Source organism: Zingiber officinale, chromosome 1A (assembly GCF_018446385.1).
Source record: "Zingiber officinale cultivar Zhangliang chromosome 1A, Zo_v1.1, whole genome shotgun sequence".
NCBI classification, from domain to species: Eukaryota; Viridiplantae; Streptophyta; class Magnoliopsida; order Zingiberales; family Zingiberaceae; genus Zingiber; species Zingiber officinale.
Genome location: NC_055987.1, coordinates 8,131,236 through 8,148,998, shown reverse-complemented (window position 1 = coordinate 8,148,998; position 17,763 = coordinate 8,131,236). Strand labels below are relative to the sequence as shown.

Below are 17,763 nucleotides of genomic sequence, written 5' to 3'. Positions count from 1 at the left end.
ACATAAATGAATGCAAATCTATTCGTTATAATCTAGTAATTAGATTAAATTTAATTCTTAAAACAAGAAATGTGGTTTATAAGCTTAACCTTTTGGACTGTCATCTAGAAAAGGATGCAAGAAACAGATGAAGGTCCTTTGAAGGCAAAAACTTAAAGACTCAAAACACCAACTTGCTCTTGTTTCTGTAAATGCTTTGCCAGAACACAAGGCTTTGTCTTAAAACTACATGCAAGCATGATGACAAGACTTATCTCTTGCTATGGTTTTCCTATATCAAGAAAAGCTGCATTATGATTTAAGATAACTCATACTCTATATTCACGAACACAATCATCATTTTGGTTTCCTGGATAAATGATGCTGATGAAGTTGATTTTGGTTCTCGAGACTCTCTTGGTGGTTCTTTGGATGGTTGAATCTTTGGCACTGAAACAAGAGCTAAGCAGAGGGAGCTTTCCGAAAGGGTTTGTCTTCGGCACCGCCTCCTCGTCTTATCAGGTGATTATTTTCATTGATCAAGCTAAACAATTTCTGAATTGAATCAAGAAAAAAATTTTTGAGGTCCTTTCAGTATGAAGGAGCAGTGGAGGAAGATGGTAGAGGAAAAACAATTTGGGACAAGTTTGCTCACTCTTTTGGTATGCACTACATTAATTGGCAATTAAATGCAAATTTTAGAAGAAACAAGAAATATAATGTGGAACCTTCACTCTCATTCACCTTGAGATTTGCAGGGAAGGTGATTGATTTTAGCAATGCTGATGTTGCTGTTGATCACTACCATATGTTTCATGTAATTTTTATTTTCTTTAAAGAAAGTAAAAAAAAAGTAGTATTCATAATTCTGAAGGTCTTATTTTGTTGTTGTTGTTGTTGTTGTAGGATGATATAGAACTTATGGAAGACCTTGGAATGGATGCTTTTAGGTTTTCGATTGCCTGGTCGCGCATATTTCCTAGTATTTATCCTTATATGGATGATTAAATAGTTTTCTTTCATTGAAAAACATGAAATTCAATGGCTTTACTTTCAAGGAAAATGGAAGAAGTTCCTAAAATTTATTTTAAATTTACAACAAAATTGCATCAGATATGTTCTTCATGGTTTTGCAGATGGTGGTGGAGAAGTTAATCAGGCAGGGATTGACCATTACAATAAAGTGATCAATGCATTGCTTGCCAAAGGTTGGCTGTTTGGTTTCAATCATCTAAATAAGGAAGAGATTATTTCAGTCTTAAAAAAGAAAAACAGAACACAGATTGTTGCTGTTATTGCAGGAATTCAACCCTATGTTACACTGTACCACTGGGATCTTCCTCAGACACTAGAGGACAGATACAATGGCTGGCTCGATCGTCAAATCATGTAATCATATTTTGTAGACTTACAATATGCCTAGAATATTTAGTTCTCCTATTTAGTATGGATTTCACAATATAATCAGAGAGGACTTTGCAAATTATGCTGAGACATGCTTTAAAGAGTTCGGAGATCGAGTCAAGCACTGGATTACCTTCAACGAGCCTCACTCATTCGCGATCCAAGGTTATGATGTTGGACTACATGCCCCTGGTCGATGCTCCACTCTCCTCCATTTACTGTGCACGGCAGGAAACTCAGCCAGTGAGCCTTACATTGTTGCTCATAATGTTCTTCTATCCCATGCAACTGTGTCTGACATTTACAGAAGAAAGTATCAGGTACATATATATATCTCACAAAAATTCCATTAGTTCTTTTAAAGATTTGTTTATCTGCTGAAACTAATAAAAACTACTCCTTTAAAAGAGAACTCAACAAGGTTCCATTGGCATAGCATTCAATGTCATGTGGTTTGAACCGATGACAGAGTCATCTGAAGATAAAGACGCAACACAAAGAGCACAAGATTTTCAGTTTGGATGGTGAGAAAGCTTCATTCTATATGAATATAGATAGATAGATAAAGTTTGTGATCTGAATAAATTGGAACAAAATGGCAGGTTCATGGATCCATTGTTCTTTGGCGACTACCCAACTTCCATGAGGACGAGAGTAGGAGAAAGGCTGCCAAAGTTTTCAGAAGCTGAAGGTGCCCTTGTTAAGGGGTCCCTTGATTTTGTGGGTGTAAATCATTACACCACATATTATGCAAAGCACAACTCTACAAACTTAGCTCGGGCCTTGCTTAATGATGCCTTGGCAGATACTGGCGCTATAACACTTCGTATGTCAAAAGATTTTCTACTTCTTTTTAGCAAAAGTAAATAACTCATTGTACTTCTTTCTTCATGATCCATATAGCCTTCAAGGGTTGGAAGGCAATTGGAGACAAGGTACTCTTTATTTATTTATTTTCTTTAATTCCTTTTTGTTTATTTTTTACCAAATATTTACCTAGCAATGTAGGCATTTTCGATATGGCTATATATTGTACCTCAAGGGATCAGAAGCCTTATGAACTACATCAAAGATAAATATGGAAATCCTTTGGTGATCATTACAGAGAATGGTAAGCAATTTTAGATTCAGTTTTCAATTTATGCAAACTAAGTACTAAACTGAGTATTTGAAGGAATGGATGATTTCAACAATCCATTCATCTCCACTGAGCATGCTCTTAAGGATAAGAAGAGGATCAAATACCATAGCGATTACCTTTCCAAGTTGGCAGACTCAATAAGGTTAATCTTTAGCCCTTAGTTCTGATTACCTTTACAACTTGGTAATTCGATTTGTTTTGAACTTGGCATTGCAGAGAAGATGGTTGCAATGTGCAGGGTTACTTCGTGTGGTCTCTGCTTGACAATTGGGAATGGACTTCAGGGCACACTTCGAGATTTGGTTTGTACTTTGTGGATTACAAAGACAGGCTTAAGAGGTACCCAAAGAGCTCTGCAATTTGGTTCAAGAACTTACTGAGAACTGGATGATATGAATTACTGAGTTCCTGGTAAGATGGAATTATGGAGAGGGAAAAAAAAATAGAAAGCATGTATGGTGATTATTTGTAAGATTACAAAACAGTAGACTTCGTTATTGGCTTGAAATAAACTCTCACTGAATTCCTAATTATTTGTGAGATGATAAATCTTACTTGGGCATTTTGTTTCTACTTTTTCCTTAAATTCTACAACCTTAGTTTTCTAAAACGTCTCTAAATAGCCCAATGGTCGACTGCATAAACATTTTACTTCATCAAGCAAATTATATTTAAGCAGGCAAAACCATAAAACAAGTTCTGAAACTTGACCTATACACCAAGAAAAAAAGGCTCATATACTACATTGTTAAACAACAGTACAAAGAAAATTAAAGAAAGCAATGACCAAGTAATTAGAAGAGCCACAGCTTGAAATATTCAGTAAAAGTTAATCATGCACTAAAGAATGGACGACTGTAAACGTACTAGGATTATCTCTGAGAAATGCGGTAAATGGCTGCCAAAAGCCACGGGACTTTTTTGACCTGACTCAAACACCTCAAAGATTTGATTCTGCCATCATTTTTATTGCTTTTGTAATATTCTGAATGTTCTTAACACTCTTCATCTTACTTCTGACAGCGGATGGGTGATGTAGCAATTGATCCTCCAAATGCAAGAGCTAAGTTCTATTGCTTAGTGAAGAACAGAGGAATCAGCAAACTTCACACCCGTTTCAGTTCAAATTGAATGTGAGCCAGTTCACTGTTTATTCACAAAGGAGTTAGTAGTCTAATGTTTCATGTGACCAAAATGCTAGTTCAAAAAAGCACTAGTTATGTAAATCTAAGTTGACAAATTAACAATGCTTTTGATAGAAACACATTTAGTAATCAATAGTTGACACTTTAATTTTTATCACCCAAGCAGAAGAAGGAAGATTTTCATATTAACTACAAATTGATCCATGATCCAAGAAAGAAAATACCAGTAATTATCACAGATTTTACACTACAAATGTCTATATTAATTAAAAATTAAATATAAATATTTTTTAAAATATATATATTAAATTAATTGGATAATTTTATTAGGTTTTAATTTTGTTATTTTTTGCCCCCGGGCTATAACTCAATCATAACTAGGAGTTGATTAAAATTATTAACCTAAAATTATTTAATTAAACTCTAACTTACAACTTATCCGTATACCTTGTTTCGACTAGGCAACAAGTCTGACGCATCATCAGGACTACGCAACTAGTTTGAACTCGTCGCCGAGAACCGCGCGACGCTTCCGGATGAATCGCTGAGCTCAAACGACAGGCTCACACAATGAGTCGCCGGCCCGAACACATCGCGGTGGTTAAAAGGCGGCAGTAGAGGCGGCGATAGCGGTTCTAAGCATGGTGGAAGGAGGTGAGTTACTGCCTAAAGGACCGCATTTAGGCACCGCCTCAGACACAGGTGGTGCAGTTGATTCCCGCCTCCCGCCTGAACACTGGTGAAATATAGAAACTGTTGTACATTGCAATACCACAACCAAATATTTCTAAGAAGCAAGATGTCGCCTTTCCTTGACTTGGAAAAACATAGTTAGGTGTTCCACCAGATAAATGGCAATCATAAGCAGAATAGTATAAAAAAATTTCTTGAAAACATAAAGATCAAACAGCTTCAGTCCCGAAACATGAATCTTTTGAGCAAAACAAGGAAAAGAGACACTAATTTTGGCAATTCGTTCATCGTAGCATTCGTAGGAATAACTTTCCTGTTTTGATCCAAATGAACATTGTGACAGAAAGCAGCTTAGGTATCGATCAGAGCAAAAAAAAAAAATATTACTACTACTAAAGGCTCTGGAACATTCAGGTCGGCATATTCATCGATAGAAAACAGATCAAAACAAACGACAATAAGGAGCCATCATTGATCGATCGAATGCTCACCAGAAAGGAATCGCAGATCGGGCGGCGACGAAGGAACCATAGGAAACAGGCGAGACTCGAGAGGAGTAACCACCTCCCTTCCAAAAGCTGCCATCCCCATCTTCGATCACCAAATTTCTTCGCCCGCCTCTAAACCCTAGGATCGTCTCTTCTCGTGACGCGAAGAAATCGGACGCGAGAATTCGGAAGCCGCGATCTTATAAACGTCCAACGAAACTCGGACGCTGATCCATGGTTCGATCCTGCCGGCAATGCCCCTCCATTGATTACCAACTTTTTAGTCTAGAATTTACGATTTAGAATTTATATAATTTTTAATACTAATTATTATTTTTTAATAAAAAATATATTAGGGTTTAGGATTTTTATTTTTTTTGAAAAAAAAATTGATATTAAAAAAATAAACCCTAAACCTTAAAACGGTTAGTTCGATCTTGTCCGCACTGTCCCTCCCACTCTTTGATCATTGAGGGATTTAGAATTTTAGGATTTAGGGTTTAAAATTGAAGGTTTATATCTTTTTTTAATATTAATTATCAACTTTTTTATATAAAAAATATTAAGGTTTAAGATTTATATTTTTTTTAAAAAAAGTGGTAATTGATATTAAAAAAAAATATAAACCTTAATCTTTTGTTCAATTCTGTCCGTACACTATCCATCCCCTCTAATTACTGATTATCAACTTTTTATTACATTTAGAATTTTAGGATTTATATTTTTTTAATATAAAAAAAAACATTGCTAGCTCATAAACAGTTTCTTGTTTACGGAAATAATCATCGCATAAACATTGCTAGTTCATAAACATTGCGAGATTAAACCCTATTTACGGAAATAATCATCTCCTAAAACTACTTCAATTCGAATTATTTTTCCTATGTTTTTTTTTGGAAAAAAATCACCTTCTCGTGGACTTGTATGATTGCCAGATTTAATCCTATTTAGGGAAATAATCATCTCCTAAATCTACTTCAATATACATTCTTTTTCTCTTTTTTTTTTGAAAAAAAAATCACGTCTCATGGACTTATATGATTGTGGGAATAAACCCTGTTTATGGAAATAATCATCTCCTAAAATTACTTCAATTCACATTCTTCTTCTTTTTTTTTTATTTGAAAAAAAATCACCTTCTCGTGGACTTGTATGATTGCAGGATTAAACCTTGTTTATAAAACTACTTCAATTCTTAGTTTTCCTTTGCAATATGAACAACCATTAGAACACACAGGTTTAATTAAACAAATTACAGACACTATGTTATGCAAGCTGGTGGAGAGGGGGTTTATAGCTTCTTCAACCTTCGTGTGTTTTTGTCGACGAGAGAAATCGCAGGCAGCGAGAGGACGAAAGGGAGAAAAGAGCAGTGATGGGAAGAGAGCAGCGGCCTACCTCTTTCCCTGGCTTCCATTTCTAATCTTCCTCCATCGGCGCTCGTGGTGGCAATCGACGACGACATGGGCACCGCCAAGGCCAGCGCCATCACCACCACCCACCAACTCGCGCTCCCCGCCTGGAAGCGAGATCTCATCTTCCATCCCGAAGCGAATTCTTTTAGTCCCACATTATTCTATCCGGTTTTACTTTCACAAATATATTAGTCCTCATTTGCGTCTTCATTGCCGAGCTGAGTTGTGACAGCTTATGACCCAAGCGGGGGCAATGAGTGGTTTGGATGATGTCGCTGGGGTTCGTGGCGTGGACTCTCTCAGTGTACGATATCTAGCCTGCCCGTTCCAAGTTGATTGTTAGCCGGTTTAATCAGGCGTAGGCGTGATGTTGCTGGTTCATAATGGGTTAGACACTGGATAAGGCTGGTTTCACAGAGCAATCACATCTACCCACCTTCAACGGTGGAAGGATAACAGGCTGGTGTGCATGGGATCCACACAATACCTCGGACGCCCCTTCTTCTATCAAACAAACCAATTTTTTCACCGTTTCTCGTTTCTGCGCCACAGCTTCGGATGGAGATGGGCATGAGGCAGAGGCCTTTCCCCTGCAGGTACTGCATCGCTGAACCCATGTCCTCCTCCAGCAACTTCACCACCTGCTGTTCCGCCGTCGTTACTACTCCTCAGCGTTCCCGCTCCGCCTGCTCTTCCGGCTCCGCCGCCGCTCTAATATCAACAGACGCGTAGAGGAGTCATTTCAACAAATTAAAAGTAAATAAAAAATGCAAGGAATCGAGAAGATCTATGCCTCCGAAGACATGTCAGCGACGAGCGGGGCGACGGCGGCTGCTCCGCCCAATCTGCTCATGCTCAAGACCTGAACGCTAAGCTTAATTACTGCCATTATCGCAGAGATAAAGACTACATTAAATTAAACAATGGGAAGGAGGAGGAGGAGGAGGAGGAGGAGGAGGGGAGTTTGCCTTGACTGGAGCTGGAGAAATTTAAGGTAATCGATGATCTCGTCCAGCATCGATGCCTTGTCCGTCTGCAGTGCATCGACGAATCGAAAATAGAAACAAATTATTCATTTAAGGTATTGACGCAAAATGCCAGTATGAAAAAGAACCTTGTTAGCATTGGGAACCAATTCCTGCAGAGCTTTCATAGGCTCTGCGACGAGGGAGGCAGGGACGAATAATTTATTGGAAATTATTCATTTTCCATTAATCTTTTTGCACGTGTGAAAGCAGTCTAAGTTTACGAGGGTATTTTTGTCATTCGACATTAGATACGTACTGAAAGGTGAGGTCTAAACGTCGGCTTTGAAAAGTCCATATACATTTCACATTCATCTTTAATGACAAGAAAGCGTCCAGCTAAGAAAGAAAATTCAAACTCTACGCTGAAGAAAAACAAAAAATACAAAGCAAAGAGGAAGAAGGTAGATTCAGAGCAGTACGCCTCACAGGCACTCTCGCGGAGGAGGGCAGACGACAATGTGTCTCAGAGGATGGTCAACGTCGGTGCCTCCTGCGTGCGTGACAAACTCAGCTGGGGTGAAGAAGTTGCCATGGCAGACGCAAACTATCCTTATCTCTTCCCCCTTTTTGTACTTGTAGAGGAACCCCTCGATCCTTCTTCCATTCGGACCATCGCCCCTGGTAAACACGCATGGCATCTCTCCCACCGTGTTCCGTTCCGAGGACTCTTGCTTGCCTTCCGCCGCGAGTGTAGTAGCGGCCTCGTTGGTAGAGGCTGACCGAATTCCTGAGGTGATTGTGCTTTCTGCGTTTGTAAAAAATAAATAAATAAATAAATAAAGTTGGAATGCAGTGAAAGCTCTGTGTTAGCCTCTGAAACTTTAATAAACACTGTATTTATGTAAACAGACTAAACAAATGACAAACAACTAAAACGAACATGGTGAAATGCAAAGCAACATGCATGAAGTGACCCATAATAGCAATTTCTTTCAAAGGAAACGCAATTAGCAATATTCTAGCAAATTGAAACAGGCATTACAGATGATTGCCTGTGCTGATAGTTTGACTTTAAGAAAATGATCCATGAATATATGATAATTTTGTTGCTAATTGTCATCAATGCTTGCTATCATTCAAAAGAACTAAAATAGCACAATAGATTTTTGTTGCATATAATGGTAATGTAAGAAAGTCTAGGAAAAAAGATCAATGTTGCCATCACTGGTGCTGTGTACAATTTATCATTTGTAGCCATTAGTATAAGTATCTTCTACCAATCAATCGAACAAAATACCTAAAATAGATCTTATGTTGCACGCAATGAACACGCAAGTGAATCTACTAGGAAAAAAGGTCTAACCTGTCGCCTGTGATGATATGTATAATGAAGTTGCCACCATTTGTCCTTAATACCCACTAGTTTAAGCATCTTCAAATTGCAAACAAAAATCTAAGAGAAAGATCTAACTTGTCACTGGTAATGATGTGTGCAATGACTACCCGTGTTGTTTATCTTTAACCAATCAAAAGAACCAAGATACTACAACAGATGTTGGTAATGCTCTTGTAAGCAAATCTATAAAAAGGTCTCAATTTGTCGTCAATGAGTATAAGCACACGATGTCATTACGATTTGTCGTCATTGATTACCGTTGGTAAACATTGATAACTAGTTTCAATATCCTCGACCAATCAAAAGAACCAAAATATTAAAAGAGATTATATTGCCCACAAGAGACATGTAAGCAAATCTACCAAAAATGCATTGATCATTTGTAGTGTTGTTATTACATGCTAATCATTAGAAGTGCCTTCAATATATGGTTTGCATATTGATCAACTAATGCCATGATTGAAACAATTTTAAATGAAACCAATTATTTGTCCAAGTTGAAACATATGAAAACCAAGCGAGCCTGAATATCCTTCTAAACACAAGACTAAAAACAAGCAATTCAGAATACTTGTGAGCTTGGTTCCAGCCGTAAACAATTGTAGATTTATTTTGATTTTTCTAGGGCTAATTTATGTTTTTATGAAAAGTAAAACTCATATGTTGCTATACGTTTGCAAATATCATATATATACAAACACACAGGCTTACTATTTACCCTAGGTTCCAATAGTTTGTCGATCGGTTCCAAAAGTGAAGTAATGACTTGATATTGAATTCAGAAGCTCCTGCTGGGATGGGCCTCACGGAGCTTTAAAGCTATACTTATATTCTCCATTCAGTTAAATGGTACTTGCTAAATTATCAAAACTATCTAAAGATGAACGAGAAATCATTAGCTATCCAACATATTCGCATATAAACATTATTTTAGCTACGGCAAAAATTACCTTCAATGTTTTTCAGATTGTTAATTTCAAACACAATAGAGATCTTTCAAAGTAGTGTAACGCAAATAAATAGCTCGATGATGAAAACACTGAAAGTTCGTTGTTTGAACAGGAGCTAAATTGACAAGGATTGATTATGGCTAGTTAAGATAAATTTAGACAATTGCAGAGTATATACCTCGAACCGGTGTTTGGTTGTCGGAGGAGCTACATCTTTGAGATCCAGCAGAGGCTTGTGCCCTTGCTCCCTTGGATTGAGAACCCTGTTCCGACAGCCGTAGTGGAACAGCTATAGTGAAGACGCCTTGGAATTGGCTCCCAATTGGTAGATCGAGACGGCCATTGGTGGCCACCGGTGCTGCCAGAGTTCTCTTCCCTGCGTCCACCCCCTCATCAGATCTTGCAGCGCCAGATTTAATCGAATTCCTTTTCTCCAATCTTTTTCTCTTCGCTTCCAGTCTCCTCAAGCCCTGCAACTGCTTCCTCTTTCTCCTCTCCTCCTCCGCCTCCGACGGCAAGGAACCCGTCCTCACGAGGCTCGTCGGTGGAAAGGCGGGAAACTCCTGGTCCCTCGGCAGCGGAGAGAAGGAGGCGACTGAGGACGACCGTATCAGCTTCTTCGCATCCGGATCCAACTCGAAGCAACCTCCGATGGAGAGACCGAGGTTGAGGTTGAGCTCGACCTCCTCAGAATCCTCGCCCGGCGGGTCCGGATGCTCTCCGGAGCTTCTAGTTCCGCCCAATCTACGAAGCAAATCTCTCGGGAAACTCTCGATGGCCGAAGAATGGCGTTCTAGGTCCCCCTCCGCCGCTTCCGCTTCCGCTTCCATCACGAAAACCAAAAACTCGAAATGGAAGATTAAAAGACGCGCAACATATTCAGATCAAAGGCGACAGTCTTAATTTCAAAGTCGGAACCTGATTTCGCAATCGATTCAAAATTTCCATGAGATTTCTAAGAAAAAATTTGCGCCAGAAATGCAGAGAACGCATCAGGCGAGAACAGAACGAAGATAATGCAGAAAAAAGACATCTTTAGGCTCAAAAATGGAACGAATCAAAGAAGAATACAGGGGAAAAACCGAAACCTCCGAGATGAGCAGAGGGGGAGCCGCCTTTGAAGCGGAGAAGGGAGAGATAAAAGGAATGAGAGAGTGAGAGGGCATTCCGTTGTTTGCTGGAGTCTAGCGCAGAGGAGTTTTGTGATGCCCAAAATGACCCTAACGGTGGCGTGGGCTGCCGGCGAAGCGAGACACGCGTCGACCTAGGAGGAGCGGAACCGCTACACGTGGCGACCGAGGAAAGCGGGGGCATGAGAGAAGCCAAGCGGCTCGACGGTCGGCGCTCGCTCGCCAAACCGGCTAACCGCGAGAGCGCAGATGACGTGGCCTCATGCTGTCCGGAGCGTACGTGTCGTGAAGGCAGGGTTTGGAGGAGCGACTGACACGTGTCTACCCGCCATCTGGCCGGCTAGCCCGTCCAGCCGCCGTCTCTTTCTCCCTGTAGCCGTTTTGCGGCTGTGAATCCAAAGGGCCGATGACGTGGACTGCTACTGATGGGAGAAGCTAGCCATAGGCTGATTTTATTTTAGGAAAGCAATAAAAAAGTTTCGACATTTTACTGGATTAATATTATCATTTTTGCATATTTAAATTTTAAAATTATAAAAATATATAATACTTTTCTATTATATTTCTCACTTCTTTTCACTTTCAAAATTTTCCTCTCTCATTCAAAAAATCGCTATTTTAATTTTTATTATCTAATGTCTAAGACTAACGGAAGAAACTGAAAAAACTCTAAATTACTTTAAATCTCTCATATATGAATTCAATAGTCGTAAATTTTTTAACTACTTGATAACATTTATTACAAATTTATTATAAGATTATGACACTAATACTCACTAATTAATACTATTAAAAAATTCCTAAGGCTCACTCACTCGATTTAAAAATTAGTAAATTTTTTATTTTTGAGGAGTATAAGTCTATTAGTTAATTTTGTATAAAACTGATAGATGGACTTAAAGAATTTTAAATTATTTTAAATTAAAATTAATAATCTAAATTTGACAGTGTATATATCGCATTTTAAATATTATTAATTTTATCACAACATAAATTATGGTCTATCCATGTTAAATTTCATGTGGAAAAATGGCGATAAGTTTTTTTTGACAAAAAAAAAGTATTATTCTGTATGATAAACAAAATGTACATATAATAATCTTTTTTCCTTAGTTATTAAAGCTGTAAACGAAAATTTAAAAAGCATATTATTATTATTCATATAATTGTTATTTCATTAATACGCAGGTTAATAAGATTTTTTCAAAAATACTAGAAATTTAAAATATGTTACGTAAAATATTACTAAATTATCTCAACATACAGTCTGTTACACTAAATATATATATATATATATTCGTAATATCAATTATTTATATTGTATTATATATATATATATATATATATATAACAAAGGAAGTTGGAAAGTTGAGAATGGGATGACCACCAGGAAGAAGATTTCGATGATCCTACAAAGCAAAATCAAGATAAGGGAAGAGAGTAAGAAAGCGAAAATCATAGAACTCAAAATATTTTTTTTGCCTGTTCTTCATACCGTATACCCTTTTATATTTTTCTGGATGATCTTTCGCCTTCCCCTATTTAATGATGTGTTTAATGACAAACAGAAGACATCTTCGCCTTGTCTTCTACATATTATAGCTATCGTGTTCTCCTTTGCTTTCTCTCCTTATTAATTGTTTTTCTCTTCTATGTAGCGTTATTCCTTGCGTCGGACGGGCGGTCCGTTATGAGTATAATGCAATGTCGTACCTAGAGCCGGTCGAGCGACTCGATTGACCCGTATTACCAACTCTACATCCAAAGCCGATCGGACGACCCGATCGTCCCGTATTACCAGCGTGTTAGGCACGAGCTCTTGGCTCATTTGGCGGGTCAAATAATTAGAGTCTCATTTGGCTCACCATCGGGCCGACCGGATAGTGATCCTTGCAATCGACCGATCGAGGCACCTGCATTGATTGTACCTTGCTTTCCCTTACGTGTTGACTTCTTTGGCTTTCCTTCAATGTAGCAATTGACTTGCGACAGACAAGCTCTTCTTATTGTCGCATCAAATATAGAAATCCACTGGTAACATTGCGATGTGTTAATTGGTATTGCAGGAACCATATAGAAGAATTTGAGAGGATGGAATAACTGTCGCCTAAAAATTTAAATGAGATCAAATATCAGGAAAAAGAGTTAGAATAGCATGGAGATGTCTCAGCATTGTCACTCCGACGCTTAACTCAGAACCAGCAAAAAAATTAGAGAAAAATATGAACTAATGAATAGAAATGAGTTTTTTTAGTTTGCCTCATGCTTACTCCCTTTTTATGCTATCTTAGATACTTCTTATCTTCCTTGTATTAATGACCATTATTTATCTTAATGGCTTATCTTCCTTGTATTAATGACCATTATTTATCTTAATGGCTTTACATCTTCTTATGTTAATAAGTACGTTAAGGATCACCATTAATATCGTGAGTCTTCGAGTTTAAGATATCGACAACTAGTATTAGTACGCTTTCTCTTCTATATACAGATGGATTATCCACTCAACAAGACTTTTCTTAATTCAAGAGGAACGAAGGTAAAGCAATGGTGACGATAACCTAGGTATTATCGGTCAAGGACCTAGGGAATAATTGTTTTGGACGACCGGATATTACCGGTCGGAAGTGGTCACTCGTGAGTTGATTGACTGGGTCTTTTCGTGCTAGAGTACCCGAATGACTCGGAATAACCACTTGGGAAGATTGGGAATTGTCGATCGGAAGTGGTCACTTGTGAGTTGACTGACCAAGCCTTGTTGGTTGGAAGTGGCCACCCGAATAAAGGAACAACCGCTCATGAAGATCAAGCCTTCTCGATTGGGAGTGGCCATTGAATGAGGGACTTAGGGACTAATTGCATACTTTGGAAGACCATGCCTTCTCGGTCGAGAGTGGCCACGTAAATGAGTGTCTCAAAATAACCGTTCGAGAAGACTAAGCCTTGCCTTACTGATCGGGACCTAGGGACTAACCACTCTAGAAGACCGCACATTCTTGATTAGGAGTAGTCACTGAATGAGTGACTCAGAATAGCCGCTCAAGAAGACCTGGCCTTACCGATCGAGAGTGGTAACTCGAATGAGTGCTGACCAAATTTCATCTAGTCATCAAGATTTGAGCCAGTCGTATACTAGGCAAGGGCGGAGCCACTTTTGATTAGGGTGGGCTCCAGCCCACCCATTTTAAAAAACATACAAGTAAAATTTTATTTCAACCTCATCCTCATTTTATTTTAGCCCATATTGTCTATAGTAATTTCATTTCAGTCCTTATTTCTCTCTATTGAATTGTCAAAAATTTTAATTAAACCTAAATTTTTCCTTATTTGCTGCTTCACCTCCTTACGTGTACCGTTCTATCTGTCGCACGAGTTGCTGGTGTCGTCGCCTTCCTTGTGTCTCCTCGCATGCATCTAGCTGCGACTTGACTAGCATAACCACGACAAACTTTCTCCTTATTAGCGTGCTATATCTGTGGGGCATTGCCATAGCCACAGCCACGACCTTGCCATCGCTATCTTCCTCCCTGACCACCACGACATCACATTCATTGCTATCCTCGTTGATAGTTTTGTCGCCATTGTTCTCCCTGACACAAGCGACGTTGACTCCACCTTGTCATCACGACTCGGCCAGAATCATCATCGTCGGAACACCAACGCCGACGATCAACCAAGGTAATTTTAATCTTGGTTACGCCCCTGGCCAATCTATTTTTGACTTGACTCTTGTTTTCCACTTAGAGAGAAAATATCTTATTTATATATATATATATATATATATATATATATATATATATATATATTTTAATTAATTAATTTTGATGTAGATGATCTAATTCTATATTTTACCCTTGAAGTAAATTAAGAAATACTCATAATCATGCATGTAGAGTGGTCAGCCCTTAGATTTATCATCCTATTATCCTATTAGAGAACGTCCTAATACGTTACAAGTTGGAATTCAAACCTACTTATTTGCCCAGGGACATTTTACTACGTATTCTATGCTCTTGTTTGATGGATGGGTCCCAGGACACTTAATTTGATAGATCAAGGCAGCCCAGTGAGCCCAACATCCTGTTGGATCGCGGTGGCCGGCTAGAAGGGGGTTGAATAGCCCGAAAATAAAAAAGCGCAACCTTTCTCGAACTTTCTTAAACTAACACTTGAATAAATTAAGAAAGCAATAAATTAAAAACTGAAAAGACGAGGCACACAAAGATTTACTTGGTTACAACCGGGGAGGTTGTTAATCCAAGGAAGATGTTGCACTAGAATATCTCCTTCAGGCGGAGAACGGGAGAAGCCTCTTATAGCAATAACAACGCGAAATGAAAGAAGCTAAACTACAACTGGAAGCACACAAGTGTTGGAATTACAATTTCTTAATTGATGAAAAGCTTCTGGACCAAGGCTATATTTATAGCCTTGGTCGGGGCACCCTGAGAGGGATAAAACTTTATCCCCCAACGTTCAGATCACGATTGACGCGTTCTGGTCAAAAAGTCAACTTCGGAAGTCCGGAAGGGTTCCGGGCGCCTCGGAGGGGTCTGGGTGCCCTAGACAGTTCCGGCCGCCCTGGCTGGGAAAGTCAACCCCGTTGACTTTTTTTCAGTCGGGGTCCTTTGCTCCGGCTTCGTTCGTCTCAGACCGAGTTTTCCGCTTACTTGAGTGATCTCTATCATCCGGAATAGGGCTCATTCAACCCAACTTCCCATGGCCTTCAGAAGGCGGCTTCCTCCCACTGTCCTCTAACGCCGTGTGCTTCCTTCTCATCCGCTGCATTCATTCACAGCTCTTGTCCCCGATCGCACCCCCCACACCTTTCAGTTTATCTTCGCCTCGAGCAGCTCTTCCCGCCCCGTCTCCTGGAATAATCAAGACGCCTTCGCCCGGTAATACTTTTCCCACGCTGCCTCGTCCTCGGGATGCACCGCCAGGTCGCCCTTCTGCTGAAGGCGCTCTTCCACTGACTCACTGTGTTCAAAGCTATGCACACTGGACACTAGACCAAACATAATAGACCTATCTTAACTTGTTGATCACACCAGCAACCTCGTTGTAATTCCTCCTATTATTTAGCAATGTGATAAAAAAAAAAAGCTAAGAAATTTAAACGGTACCATAATGAGATAGAAAATTTTAAATTTACCCTTGACTATTTGAATAAATTCATCAACTCAAATAGACCTCAAACTTCATTGTAAGAGAGAAAACATCTAAGAATATAAATTTTACTTCATCCATGAAAATGAGCATAGATAAACATTCTATGAAGACAATATTATCCATAAAAATGGGCAAATAACTATCTTCGACTATTTTTTTTAAAAATAACTTTCAAAGATAACATAGTAGTCTTAGACTCAAAACAAGCACATAGGCAATAATTTAATAAAACTGTTGTTTATTAACATGTAAGCAACACTAATAGACAACGATGATTAAAACTGTTGTCATATGCGAAAAAAAAAAACTCATAGACAACCGTTTTAAAAAAAAAAACGTTATCTTTGAAGTATAGAAGAAGACAATTTTTTAAAAATCATTATCTATTTTCAATAAAACACGGTCAACAATAACAGTTTTCAGTAAAATAGTTGTTAAATGAAAAAAAAATAACAATTTTTCACGAAAGCTCTAAATCTAATTAGTTCAAGTTCGTCGATGCACTTTCGTAACCCAATATAGGTTCCGTACCATCGATCGACTAATAGAATTTCAGGACATTGGAATATCTCTTAATCATCTTTATATATCTAAAATACCAATTTAAATCATGGTATTTTCTAAACATGTTTATTTGAACATGTATGATTTTTTTAGACCATCTATTTTCATTTTCAAATTATTATTTCTATCTCAATTTCGATTTCTCAATTCTAATTTTTTTAAAATCTTCACCGCACAAGATCGTTCTAGAATTAATTTAATTTTTATTTTTTTTTCAGCATGTAAGGGATGTAATGAACCAAAGGATGAGGCCTTAATTACTCGACACCTACTCACCGTGAAAGGATTACGAGTTCCATCTTATCGAGAGCTCGAGACCTGAAATACATCAAATGGATGTTAAGACTGCGTTCTTAAATGGTGAGTTGGAAGAAGAATCTAGAGTTCGCGAACATGTTCGTTTATAGCCTCGCGGCGTGTCGACTTGTTAAGTCGTTATACGGACTTAAGCAAGCGCCTAAATTGATACGAAAAATTTGACAAAGTAATGTTGTCAAACGGAATAAATGGATGTGACAAATGCATTTATGTCAAAGACACACCCATCTGTCTATACTTAGACGACATGCTAATAATGGGCATTAATCATGATGTAATCATGACTACAAAGAAAATGTTGACCAAAAATTTCTATATGAAAGATATGGGTCAAGTAGATAAATTTTCAGGACATCAGAAGGGATAGTTCTAACACAATCCCATGGAATATTGAAAAGATTCAAGCAAGTTCTAGAGTGACAGTGAAAACACCTATGGATCTAAGTCAACACTTTGCGAAAAACCATATCGCAGTTGGAATACTCTCGGATAATAGGCGCTTAATGTATCTTACAAACCGTCTCCGATATGCTCGGCCAACAAGTGAGTCGCTTTCACCAAGACTCTTCCCTTCATCGACGCTCGATGTTCATTGAAGGTTGATGCGAGTTCTTAGATATTTGAAATATACTATGACCTATGGATTACATTATGGAAAATATCTGTCTATTGAGGGATATTGGATGCTTCTTTTGGATATCTTCATGGAGCTTTAAGAACTCCAAATCCACTAGTGGATATGTATTCACGATTTTGTCGAGATCTTCAACCAGTAGTACGCTTAAAAGATGAAGCCTTACCATTTGATGTAAAATCATCACGTTGCTTTTTGGTCCAGAGTTGTTTTTCAATTTCGATAGTCAATCGGCGATTGGAAGGGCACAGAGTAGTATGTATAATGGGAAGTCAAGACATATACGTTGTAGACATAATACCATTAGTCATTTGAACTCCTCGAATGTTGGTGGATAGATGCTCGCCTATGTTAAGTCCAAAGATA

The 17,763-nt window shown here is 38.4% G+C and overlaps 2 protein-coding genes across 3 annotated transcripts; one reads left to right on the top strand and one right to left on the bottom strand.

The window, feature by feature from the left end:
* The first annotated feature begins 108 nt into the window (after positions 1 to 108).
* LOC121996330 (beta-glucosidase 6-like) lies at positions 109 to 2,915 on the top strand. Its single transcript, XM_042550264.1, has 13 exons — positions 109 to 501; positions 575 to 641; positions 738 to 796; positions 886 to 961; positions 1,116 to 1,187; positions 1,281 to 1,368; positions 1,448 to 1,703; positions 1,792 to 1,907; positions 1,986 to 2,209; positions 2,287 to 2,318; positions 2,392 to 2,494; positions 2,558 to 2,666; positions 2,741 to 2,915. The coding sequence occupies exons 1-13, from the start codon at positions 358 to 360 to the stop codon at positions 2,913 to 2,915; spliced, it is 1,521 nt and encodes a 506-aa protein (XP_042406198.1). The 5' UTR covers positions 109 to 357.
* Positions 2,916 to 7,546: 4,631 nt separating this feature from the next.
* LOC122016993 (ninja-family protein AFP3-like) lies at positions 7,547 to 10,756 on the bottom strand. 2 transcript variants are annotated; one of them, XM_042574456.1, is made up of 3 exons: positions 10,668 to 10,756; positions 9,758 to 10,497; positions 7,547 to 8,038 (listed from the first exon to the last, which is right to left on the bottom strand). In XM_042574456.1, the coding sequence occupies exons 2-3, from the start codon at positions 10,407 to 10,409 to the stop codon at positions 7,716 to 7,718; spliced, it is 975 nt and encodes a 324-aa protein (XP_042430390.1). In that variant the 5' UTR covers positions 10,410 to 10,497; positions 10,668 to 10,756; the 3' UTR covers positions 7,547 to 7,715. The 2 variants fall into 2 exon arrangements, with proteins under 2 accessions (XP_042430390.1, XP_042430385.1); XM_042574451.1 differs by having other exon boundaries at positions 9,758 to 10,746.
* Positions 10,757 to 17,763: the final 7,007 nt, after the last annotated feature.

Coding starts and splice junctions, on each gene's coding strand:
- LOC122016993 (XM_042574456.1), bottom strand. CDS start 10,409: ATGGAAGCGGAAGCGGAAGCGGCGGAGGGGGACCTAGAACGCCATTCT. Junction 8,039..9,757: donor CAACCAAACACCGGTTCGAG/GTATATACTCTG, acceptor TTACAAACGCAG/AAAGCACAATCACCTCAGGA.
- LOC121996330 (XM_042550264.1), top strand. CDS start 358: ATGATGCTGATGAAGTTGATTTTGGTTCTCGAGACTCTCTTGGTGGTT. Junction 1,704..1,791: donor TTTACAGAAGAAAGTATCAG/GTACATATATAT, acceptor CTCCTTTAAAAG/AGAACTCAACAAGGTTCCAT. Junction 2,210..2,286: donor TACTGGCGCTATAACACTTC/GTATGTCAAAAG, acceptor TGATCCATATAG/CCTTCAAGGGTTGGAAGGCA.